This window comes from Erpetoichthys calabaricus, chromosome 8 (assembly GCF_900747795.2).
Source record: "Erpetoichthys calabaricus chromosome 8, fErpCal1.3, whole genome shotgun sequence".
Taxonomy (NCBI): Eukaryota; Metazoa; Chordata; class Cladistia; order Polypteriformes; family Polypteridae; genus Erpetoichthys; species Erpetoichthys calabaricus.
In genome coordinates, this window is record NC_041401.2 from 4345788 (window position 1) to 4357982 (window position 12195).

A 12195-nucleotide genomic window follows, 5' to 3' on the forward strand; every position below is an offset into this window, starting at 1 on the left:
ATGGGGTCAGAGCTAAAGGGCATGCTGGTGCTGGTAGTTCATAATGTTGTGTTAGATAAGCTCCTCCTGTAGGAAACCCTGAAAGCACAGGAACTTCCCCAAGGGAGGTGTTGTGAACTTTTTATGCTTCAGAGACTTTTAGTCTTAACTGTTTAGTTCTTACAATACAATAGAAGAAATCCAATACAGTTTTAACTTGTGAGAGGAAGAGATGCTGAGAGAAGTCAGCAGGAGCGTAAGCTGATGCATTTGAGTGGGAGGCATCTTAGTTTAAGTGTGAATCTAAACTCACAGTCACTAAAATGAAGAGAAAGATGAAGACCAGTAATTTTGTTTTAATGGAAAAATATATATTTTTTCACAGTTGAGTGATTTCATTACTTTATTAAAACATAATTCAAGCTTTCTTTTACTAATATGCAGCTCACAAAGAAGGTTGCTATTACATTTCATGTGCATACTACAACAGTAAATTTTGCAGCATTACGGCAATGGTAACAGAGAATTCAGACTTGTGACTTTCAAACAGTAATTATACACAAATAGTGATTAAAACTGAAAAAAAACAATGAATGAAGAATCATTAATGCAACCTGATATTGTCACTGGTCTTCTCTTTTGTCAGCAGAAAAATGGAAGTATGCTTACTGCACCACGCCTTCTGTGGTTTGCTGTATTTGGTGGAAGGAGGAAAATAACTTCCAAGAAGGACTGTCCCACCCAGTCTCCTCTTTGAAAAGAGGAATAAAAAAAAGAGAGAAGGACGCACCCAAACAACGTTGATAGTCCTGGAAGACAGCAAAGGTGCAGGTCCATGACTTGGTAAGTTAATCCTGGTAATTTAGGGGTAAAGATTCAGCCACTAGATGTTGGGATGGCCTTTAATCAAAATGTCTACTAAAGACAGACAGACAGACAGACAGACAGACAGACAGACAGACAGACAGACACACAGACACACACACACACACACACACACACACACACACACACACACACACACACATTATATTAATCCCAAGGGGAAATTCATAGGTATAAATTTGTATTTAAAAAAAATAAAATGAAACATGGATAGGCAAAATACCTGGCTTTCTTTGTTTGATTTGCTGAGGGCACTTTATACTGGAAAGAAAAATAAAAGAATTAGCAACCTGTTATATACTAAAAAAGAAAGTAAAACTCACACTGTGCTGACTTTCAATTTCTTCATGCTTCTGTTGCAAGGCCTGCGAGGCTCGAATGGAGTCTCCAATTCCCCACTGAGTTCTCAGCTGCTCTGTTCCTGGTCCTTCAAGCCAGTTTACAACCTAGCAAAGTAACAGACCATGCAACAGTTAAATGATGCACAATAAAAATATGTGTGAATAAAACATACTTTTTAAAAAGCAGAACCAACAAGCACGGTACATGGAAACATGATATTTTATACTTCACATTTCTTTCATATGTTTCTAAACCTATTTGGAGTGCACTTTAAATATGAGGCATTTCTTTGCCATACCTAATATAACCTAAACAAATAAAGCAATTCAGCCTGTTTGTGTGTATATGTACAGTATATAAACATAAATATACTGTATTCTACATATACAAAATGCTAAGGTATGTCTGTCTGTCATGCAATTACTCACAAACCACTATGGCTAGAACCTTCATCTTGGTCTTAATCGATAGTGGATGACCGGATACGTGCCAGTGAAACAAGAAATTTGAGTAGCATCAACCATTGCAAAATCACTGGGGTTTGCTTGCTTCTTATGGTAAACTGCTTGATAGGGCGGCACAGCAGAAAGGCAAAAGCTGCTGAGCATTAAGCGCATTGCTCAGGCCTCTCATAGGAAGAGGAAGAAACGACACTCAGCAGATGGCACTGCAAGTGCAGGATACAGAATATGCGTGTCATAGATGAACAAAGGGCCACGCAAACTGACCGCTGTTTGTGTTCTCACAGTAAAGTGAGCTTTAGGATTGCAAAATACAGTGCTACACACTATGATGGCATGAAGAAGAAGTCAATCAGGGACATCTACAAAGTGTCAAGCCAAATAAAGGAGGTGCTTCACTGACAAAGAATGAAAAACAATAACAAGAAACGACACTGAGGTGAGAGGTAAGCCTGAGCACTGAACCACCAAGCAGCTGGCTTCATTGGCAAGCTAGAGATACTTCATGACACAGGATGCAAGAACTGCAACAGCAGGAAAATGCGTGCCAACAAGCAAAGAGAGGGTCAAATACTAACAACTTCTACCCACAGGCAAGCACTGCTTTTACATCTTTGATTCCATGTCTGGTTGAAGAGCACTACAAGGGAGAGTTTGAATTGCACTCACTGTTGGGTTGTATTTTTTTCAGGATGAAAACTAAAGAATGTGCTACCAAAATAGAAATGTTCACCTTGCTCTATATGAACCATCAGAACTAATAAAAGACATTATAACTTTTGACAGGAACTGAAAAAAAGAGGTACCAACAACTCATTATCTTTTGCTCTGACAAAAGACTCTACTGATAATCCCCCCAAAACGCGGTACAAAAGTACTCACGATTTACAATCAAGGAGCCAAATTAAGGTGGTTCAGACATCTGATAAAGAAACATCCTGGACGCCTCCTAGTGGAGGTTTTATGGGCATGACCAGCAAGGAGGAGACCCCCAGGAAGACCCAGGGCTCACTAGGTAGATCATCATCTCCCAGATGGTCTGGGAACACCTTGGGATCCCACAGTATGAGTTGGCATGTGGGGCTGGGGAAAAAGGACATTCAGGCCTCACTGCTAAGACTGTTGCCACTGTGACCCGGTTCCAGATAAGTGGTAGAAAATGAACGAGTGAATGAATGGAAAGGCCAATGACCACGTTTACACAAGTAGTGTGATTAGTAAAGAAATTCTGCAAATATTTCAGTGTTCTGTTTTGTTAGGCCTGTATATTTTTACATTGAGTACTTTTATTTCTCTTGATAGTTATTGTTTAAAATAACGTGAACTTCATGCATTATTTTGAGTTTGTATTTTTCATGTGGTATAATGTTTTTCAATACTACATTTCTTTAATTGTTCACTTCCACAGTTCCCTATCTATGACTACATTTTCGCTTCCCTTTTATGTTAGGGGCACAGGTTTGTGTGTTCCACTACTATCGTATATGTGCATTAAGTTGCTCTAAATGTATGTCCTGTAATGCGAGTGTGGTACTTTATCACTCACTTTGGTGAGGAGACATGTAGGTAAACTTGAAGAGTTTTCATAAATGATGGAGTTATGAAACTGGCTACAGTACGTGTTTTACGACTGCTCCGGATTGAATTTCCCAGTCTACAGTGGCTAACGGAGGTGCTGTCTTGGCTGCTACAGCATGAAGTATCTTTATATATATTACGCTATCGTGGCTGTTCACTTGTCTGTCCCGGATTTTAAATCACCTGTAGCTTAAAACCGTTTGACCTGATGACCTGAAATTTGGTACACATCTACTACGTGACATCTACTGTCCGCTTTCGGGGTGATGACTGACCTCCAAGGTTACTCCTTTTGTTTTATTTTATTGTAGAATCAACCCTCGGCACTGGGCGGCCATGTGGCACCTGCGTACGGACACCATTCTCATTCCCTACCACTTCACCATCACTTCCTCTACATATCTTAAATCATTCTTGAGGCAGATTGAAGAGTTAAGTGCCAGCTTAAGTGAAAAATTAAGGAAAACATACTAAGTAATTGAAACACAAACACTGACTTAATCAGTTTTAATGCAAAAAGATGGTGACGAAAGAAGAGAAGAAGCGGGCCACTAGGGTGGAGAAAAGAAGAGCTGCTCAGGAAGCAGCAAGCGCATCAACCTCTGAGCAAACGAATGATAAACGTACAGAGAAAGAGGAGGAAAACTATAAGGCAAGTGTAATAGCAGTGCTCCGTTACTGGTTAAGTTATAGATAATTCCATGCTTGAGAAACAAAATTGTTGAGACAAGCTTGTGAGGAGAAACCTGCATGACATTCAGAAAGAAGTGTTCTCCTCAGACAAACTTAACAAAGAGCTTATGTTTCGTTTCTTTGAAATGACTGACTGACTGACTGACTTACTTAATTACTTAATTAATTAATTAATTAATTAATTAATCCCAAGGGGAAATTCACAATTTCTTGCTAATTCTTGCTTTGAATTAGTCTCTTTATATTTGAGAAACATTACATAGTATTCAGGATTTGGGCTCCTACATACCTCAGCAGACATAAAGTGCATATGTTTTACTCAGAAGTTACTTTGAGTAACTCAGATCTGTTTTATTTATTTTTATTTTAAGTTCATATCCGATATTTTTTGCTCAACTGCTCCCAGTTTCCTGAGTTATGCAAATCCAACATAAACATGAATAGATATCCATTATTAATCCATTATTAATGCACCACATGCGCAAAATTAATCAAAGTCAAGTCATCAGACAGATGTGATGAATTGGCTTTTACTATAAGGTACCAACAGTTTACTGGTGCTTTGGTACTTGACATTGGTTTTAGTGAGGTGCAGCTGCCAAAGCAGCTCATGATGACAAGAAAATGAAAAACTGCAGCTCTTGTTTAGACAGTAGTCTCCACTGTCACATCTGTGTGCAGATAAAGGAGTCAGGAGTGGTGGGGATGTGAAACAGTAATTTGACAACTTTAGGACATCAGGAGGGACATTGTATAACTTATGACAACACCAGTCTGCCAGAGTCTCTCTGAAAAATAGGTGCATGAAGTTTATCAATTCCTTCAGAAAATGTTTAGCAATTGGGCTGTACTGGCTGGCAACAGTCACCCCAAATACTTCTCATGTCTGCCACCTTGATTTCTTTCTACTGGCATGCTGAATCAGTACTGCAATGTGTGACATGCAGAATGTCAAATAAATAGTTAAATAGTGTAAAGATTTATATACTTCTGAATCAAGCCTTCAAATGTAGGTCCCATCCAAGTAGCACGTCGCTGTATTGGATTTCATACAACATACGGAAGTGGTCTAAATCCCGTTACAGAAGTTCAGAATTTTAGCTGTTCACAATTGATTTAATTATGTTTTCTTATGGATGAAATCATTTTTGTGATCAGGATCAGTTTGGGAGTGTGTGGTCATTTTTACATACCACTGTGACAGTATTGAGGTCAGCGCTGTGGACTTACTGGTTATCAGTGATTATGGATACAAACTAAGACATAGCATGTCATCACGGTTACGAGTTTCTTTAGTTCACCTTGATTTTTGACCTCTCTTAGTGTTTTGGCTCCAACAAGTTTTTATTTTTGACTTCACAGTTTAAAACATGGCCTAGTGTTTGGACTATGACACTGTTTTTGGTCCTTTATTCATTTATCTGCCACACTACGTTAACTTTAGAACATTAGAAAACTCTAGACGAGAACAGGCCATTCCGCCCAACAAAGCTTGCCAGTCCTATCCACTTATTTCTTCCAAAACAACATCAAGTCAAGTTCTGAAAGTCCCTCATGTCTTACTGTCTACCAGACTACTTGGTGGCTTATTCCAAGAGTCCATCATTCTTTGTGTAAAGAAAAACCTGCTAATGTTTGTGCGACATTTACCCTTAACAAGTTTCCAACCGTGTCCCCGTGTTCTTGATGAACTCATTTTAAAATAACAGTCTCGATCCACTGCACTAATTCCCTTCATAATTTTAAACACTTCAATCAGGTCACCTCTTAATCTTCTTTTGCTTAAGCTGTGAAGGCTCAGCTCTTTTAATCTTTCCTCATAACTCATCCCCTGTAGCCCTGGAATCAGCCTAGTCACTCATCTCTGGACCTTCTCTAGTGCTGCGATGTCCTTTTTGTAGCCTGGAGACCAAAACTAAACACAGTACTCAAGATGAGGCCTCACCAGTGTGTTATAAAGGTTGAGCAGAACCTCCTGTAACTTGTACTCCACACGTCAAGGCGCTATATAACCTGACATTCTGTTAGCCTTCTTAATGGCTTCTGAACACTGTCGGGACGTCGATAGCTTAGAGTCCACTACGACTCCTAAATCCTTCGCATAAGGTGTACTCTCAATTTTATGACCGCCCATTATGAGTTCAAACCTCACATTTTCACTTCCTATGTGTAATTCTTTACATTTATTGACATTAAATTTCATCTGCCACATATCTGCCCAAGCCTGTCTGCTATCCAAGTCCTTCTATAATTACCAAATTATCTGCTAATCCACCTATCTTGGTATCATCTGCAAACTTAATCAGCCTGTTACTTATATTCCTATCTAAATCATTTATATGTATTAAAAATAGCAGCGGCCCCAGCACTGCCCCCTGCTGGTCACCTCTCTTAACATCACCCAGTTCTGATATGGTTCCTCACACCATCACCCTCTGCTTCCTGTGTCTGAGCCAATTCTGCACCCATCTAAAAACATCACCCTGAACTCCCACTTTTAATTTGATGCCCACCCTCTCATGTGGCACCTTAAACGCTTTCTGAAAGTCAAGATAAATAATCTCATCTGCTCCACTTTGATCGTATCCTTTTGTTGCCTTCTCATAGAATTCCAGCATGTTAGTAAAACACGACCTCCCTCTTATGACCCCATGGTGACTGTTCCTAATAACTCCTGTCCTTTCTAGGTGTTGCTCCATCTTATCCTTAATAATTCCATCCATTAATTTTCCTGTGATGCATGGTAAGCTTACTGGCCTGTAGTTGCTTGGATCTGCCCTGTCACCCTTTTTATATAATGCAATGATATTTGCCATTTTCCAGTCCTTTGGAATGGCTCCAGTGCACTGTGACCTCCTAAAAACGTGTGTCAAAAACTAGATAGAACACTAATTTGTTGTTGCATGGTGAGATGAGGTTGGATTCCCTCTCTGGTAAGAAATCTGTCTTTTGCAAGATCTGTAAAACAAAATAAGCTCACTTGGTATGGTAGCACAGCTGTAATGTCTGTTGGACCACCTGAAAAGAAAATGCACAGGAGTAATGGTGACATACCTGTCACAGATACCTTTGGGCAACCCAGCAGAACTCTCAGTGTCACCTCTTTCGTCTGGCAATTCAAAATCCTCAGCGGACAGTGCCACATCTGAGCCTGGCATCCTTCCATGGCTGTTTCTGGCTTTGTATTTGATGATGCCAACATAAGCTCTGGCCTACCATGATCTTGAATCTAATTATGCCATTTTAGGAGTTCACGTATGTAAGTACTAAAATCAAACGGTTACTGACTCCCGTATTTCATAAGGCAACACTCCATAAAGTGTTGCTGTGAATTCTGTGTCAAAATATTTTTTTTGGAGGATTATGCACTGTAGCTCTGTTGTGATGTGAAATTTTGCATACAAGTTGATTAATATTTTGTATGTCTTTATTTGTAACTTAGACAAAAGCAAATTTAATATTAATGTTACATTACTGATAATAACAGCAATGGTTTGATGGTTTAAGAACCCCTTCCCCTCTTTTAGGACTGAGTCGCTTTGAATTTTACGACAGGGTTGGGGTGAAGTGCCTCACACAAGTTTGGCTAATATTTCTCTGCAGGACTCCCAGTCAACCCCCACAGGAAAGCCAGGCTGCCTAACTGCCAAGCTTTACCTTAACATATGGTTTGGAAGGCAGGTGTGAAAGGTGTTCTATTCCCCCATTGGTCTCAAGTATGGCTGTTTGGGACTGGCTTGTATCAGAAACCTTTAAGTACCATGACATCCTATTGGCTCTAGGGGTTGGACAGAAAATCTATACATTTGCTTGCTTTACCTCTCTCTCTCTCTCCCCAAACTGATGAAAGACCATCTCACACCATGAACTGAAAAGGACAACATAATGAAGAGCACAGCTCGGCAGCCATATTGAGATGGGCATGCGGCCTGTTCTGAAGAAAGCGGACCACAAATGAGGACTTAACTAGAGACATTAAGTAACTAACAAGTCTGTGTGTGTGGGCTGAAACTACACATCAACATTTATCAGGTTGCATGATTGCCAATATTCAAATGTACTTTGCATATTGTTATTATTTATGAATATTATCAATAATACATTATTTAAAGTGTAACTTAACTCCTGCTTGTCTTTTACTACATCTAATTGCCTGAGGTTATACATGTAGAAGGGAAGGTGGGGAGAAGTTATACGGTACAATATCTTGTAAACAGTGGTAAGTCTGGGAGATTTGAGGCATTCTGACAAAGGCTACATATTAATAATACAAAAGGGGAAAGCAGAGCAAAATATTACTCTACCAAGAATAAACAAGCTCCGAATGAAGTGAATAATTTAAGAATCGGTTGGTTTGGTTCTGTTTAATAAGACAAAATTTTACACCAGCTCTAATGGCAAGAACACAAACCTGACTTTGTGATGTAGTTTACAAGAACTTCTCTTCACTATACTATTAGATGTAATCTACTCATTTGTCATGATTTCTTTATTTAACTAATGAATAGTTAATCTGTTAATAATACATACAATTTTACAAATGGTTATGCCTGATCACTACACTACTAGCTCTATGTTCAGAAATATTTAAAATTGCCATCAATATACCAGCTTTACATAGAATGTTCCACAAAGTTGCTTAACTTGCTTGTGAGACCCAATTTACATGTTTGGATAAGCACAAAAAAAAAATGATCACACAATAAATGCTGCTAAAGGTATCTTTAAGTGACAGTTCAATATTGTGGGCTGGTCTTCTATCACAGTTTACCAGTGTCCTTTAAGAGACAGCTATGATCCTCAATGTACCTGCATAACTTTCTGTTGGATCTCCTCCAGCTGGGTGCGTTTGCTGCGCTGTCTGCACACCTCTTGGTACCGTGTATACTGCTCACGAAGAGAATCAAGTAGCTTCATGACCTGTGGCTGTGCCAAAAGCTCATCATCCATCGGAGACCACGAGACACCACCCTCTGACCCATTGAAACGTCGTTGCTGAAGCTCAGAAAGCAGCTCATGGCCTTTTTATAAAGAAAAAAAGAAAATGGAGAAATAATAGCTTAATTTATAAAATTAAATTTATAATTAATTTATAGTTTAAATTTATAAATGTCTGGTATAATCTAGGCAACTAGTCACATATGAACAGTTAAAAAGCAATCTCTATAAGCAAGCCATTACAAACAAGCTAAAAAGAAGTCAGGCAATGCATACTACATACCAAAATACTACTACAGTCGTCCCTCGCCATATCGAGGTTCACCTATTGCGGCTTCACTGTATCGCGGGTTTTAAATATATTGAATTAAATATATATTTAAATATATTGAATAATATATAAATATATTGAGCTGATTGGCTCAGTGACCGTAGCAAGGGTCTGTTTGCTCTCTCGCGCTGTGGCCATGCGTTCAGCATCTCGCCTTGTCTAATTCACATCAACGTCTGATCGCTGCGTGTAGTGTTGCTCTGCGGTGTTGTGCTTTTGTGAAATTTTCGTAAAAGACTGAATTTATTTCAAGCCCTACGATGCCACCCAAAGAGATCAGTTACGCCTATGCCTTTAGCGAAAACAGGAGTTACGAACGAGGGAGAAGATACTGCACCACCTGATGAAGCGCCTGATGAAGTGGTGTCTTCTTGGCGGTGCAGTACATTCATCTCATCGTCATCAGTACTGCACAGCTAATTCATCATCTTCATCATTCAAGTTGTAGTATACTTCACTGGTTATACCCATATAGAATTTTATATGTTGTTAAAATTACGTAGATTTAAGAGTTTAGAAAGTGTTTAAGAGCATTGGAAGTGTTTATAAGAGTGTGGTAAGGGATTATAAAACCTTAAAATATATATAAATAATAAAATAAATACAAGATCGCTACTTCGCGGATTTTCACCTATTTGCGGGGGGCTCTGGAACGTAACCCTCCGCGATAGGTGAGGGATGACTGTATATGTATAAAGATAAATGCTGTTTAAAAAGTCATTAAAATAGATGATGTTTAAGTAGAGACTGAAAAAACAGTCTGACCTATAATAGTGGATTAAGTTTTGGATCAGGAAATGGAAAAAGGCAGATTAAAGGTGAAGGCGACATTGCTAGCCATTATTATTTAAAAACACCTTGAGCTACTTTCATGTAAGAAAATGTGCTAATAAAATAACTATTGTTGTTATTGTTGTTACTGTCACATGTACCGAGTCCAGTGAAATTCTTACTTTTATGTGCTAGTCCTGGTCTGGAAAATCTTCAATTTATGAACTGTGGACTGTTTATATTAAATTTTAATTATTTTGCTCAAACGACCTAGGATAAAATTAATTTACAGGACTTCCGTACAGGCATAGCAAGCCTTTCTTGTACATTAATGTGTGTTGTACTAATAATTTACGCATTTGTTCCAGTCTGTTTCTTTTCAAGTTAGTTTATGACCTGGGAATGGGAAATAACTACAGATGTGACAGAACCTGTTTTGATTCACTTGTAGCTTGGTCACACAGGGGGTTTTATTTTTGTGTACATATGTCCTGTTGAGTGATTGTTAAACGTGAACAACAACACTACTGTAGTTGCATAGATTCCTGTTTATAAATTGGGGTCTGTGTCTTTAAACAGTTTTGCATGGATGGAGGGGCTTTTGGGATTTGTAGTTTGTGATTTATACAGTTATCATTCACTGTTTGATTCATTAAAACACTTAGCAGAAAATGTGACAGGCTTCAAATCATTTTGATGATATTCTTGGAAAGGAAAAAAAATCTACAACATAAGAATCTTACATTGCAGACTAGCAAGCCATAAAATTAAATAAGGTCTGAGATTGGAAAGGATTGGTTTCTAATTCTGCAACTGGGTTGGAATGAAAACCTTTAGCCATTTCGGCTCTCCAGGATCAACATTACTCATCCCTGGTCTATGGAATAAAGAGTATAAAGTAGACAATAGGGTCACCCTAGGACCCTAAAACAACGTAACAACATATTCACAAGTTTTCCAGTAATTTTTAACATACTGGTAAAACACCTGTCTCTAAATGTACACCAGAGAAAGAATTTTAACCAGTATACTGTATCAACCACTACTAACACTAAGCCTATTGGCTTCCAAAAATACCCATATTAATATTACAGTAAAACACATATGGAAGAAAATGACTCCAAACTTATCCTTAGTTGTCTTCAATAACATACATGTATTTTTACTGCACTCTTTAAAAATGAATGGCAAAAATTCTTGCAGAAAAACTGTAGGTTTTGAAGGCACTACCCAGCAATCATGGGGCACAAGGCAGGAGTAACAGCTGGCAGACATTCACAGTAAACGACTAATCAGAAATTCTAAATACTTGGGTTATTTTCTGTCACTTTTGTTTTCTTAAGAGCACATTTTGTGAATACAGGGAAGGAAGGTGGAAGTGTAGTAGTAAGTCCACTGTGGATTATTGGCTGCCTAAGAATGATTTAGTCTGTTCATGGACATACACTGGGGAAGTTAGAATACTTTTTATTTTTGACAGCTGGGCATAAATAAGTTAGTGCTTATTACGCTATCACAAGGTGTTTCACATAGCAAACACAGATATGTATAACTTGTTAAATATTTTTAAAATATTGTTGACATTTACAAAGAGGGCAGGTAAAAAATGTTTCCTTTGCACAGCTTGAGCAAAGCTAGCGACGTGCAGTCCATTGTTTGAAATCACTGCTACATCCTATTCACAATTAACATGTTTATTTTGGAAGGAAAAAAAGGAACAATATGATGAAATTCAAAATATCATCCCAGAAGCTGTTGCCTTTCAGTATTAAAGCTGTTGATATTACAAAGAAAATCCCTTTGAAAGAACTTGGCCTGCTAGCACTGTACCTTCCTTTACCTGATAAAAAATACTTCATTCATATGATTGCAGGAGGAACTTCAGTCATATTCGCAAGCATTTTCAAGAAAGGTTTCTTAAATAAAGATTTGCTATACCACATCAAGTAACTCCAGCTGTCTCAAATTATAAAAATCACTTCTTCTTCAACGTGTGTTGTCTGAATTTAAGTTGTGCTGGGTCGAGATTCACAATTGTACTTAATGGGAGAGGCTTGCGTATGGTTTGCAGAGTATCTTGCGATGGATCACTGTGGGCAGTTAAGGTGAACGTCATTGCTTCTTAATGACCTACATTGGTGATTCTCCAAAGGAGAATGGGATGATGGTCAGCGAAGATGAAAATAAAGCAAAATTGAGTTGCAAGGGGAAAACAAA

General features: G+C 38.3%; 1 protein-coding gene across 2 annotated transcripts in view; it reads right to left on the minus strand.

The window, feature by feature from the left end:
* sestd1 (SEC14 and spectrin domains 1) overlaps positions 1–12195 on the minus strand; it is a 186733-nt gene that overhangs the window by 51178 nt on the left and 123360 nt on the right. For both annotated transcript variants that reach the window (XM_028806200.2, XM_051930628.1), the window contains exons 10-11: positions 8748–8959; positions 1188–1310 (exon numbers count right to left, since the gene is read on the minus strand). In XM_028806200.2, coding sequence (XP_028662033.1) covers positions 1188–1310; positions 8748–8959 — 335 coding nt within the window. The remainder of the gene's footprint in view (positions 1–1187; positions 1311–8747; positions 8960–12195) is intronic.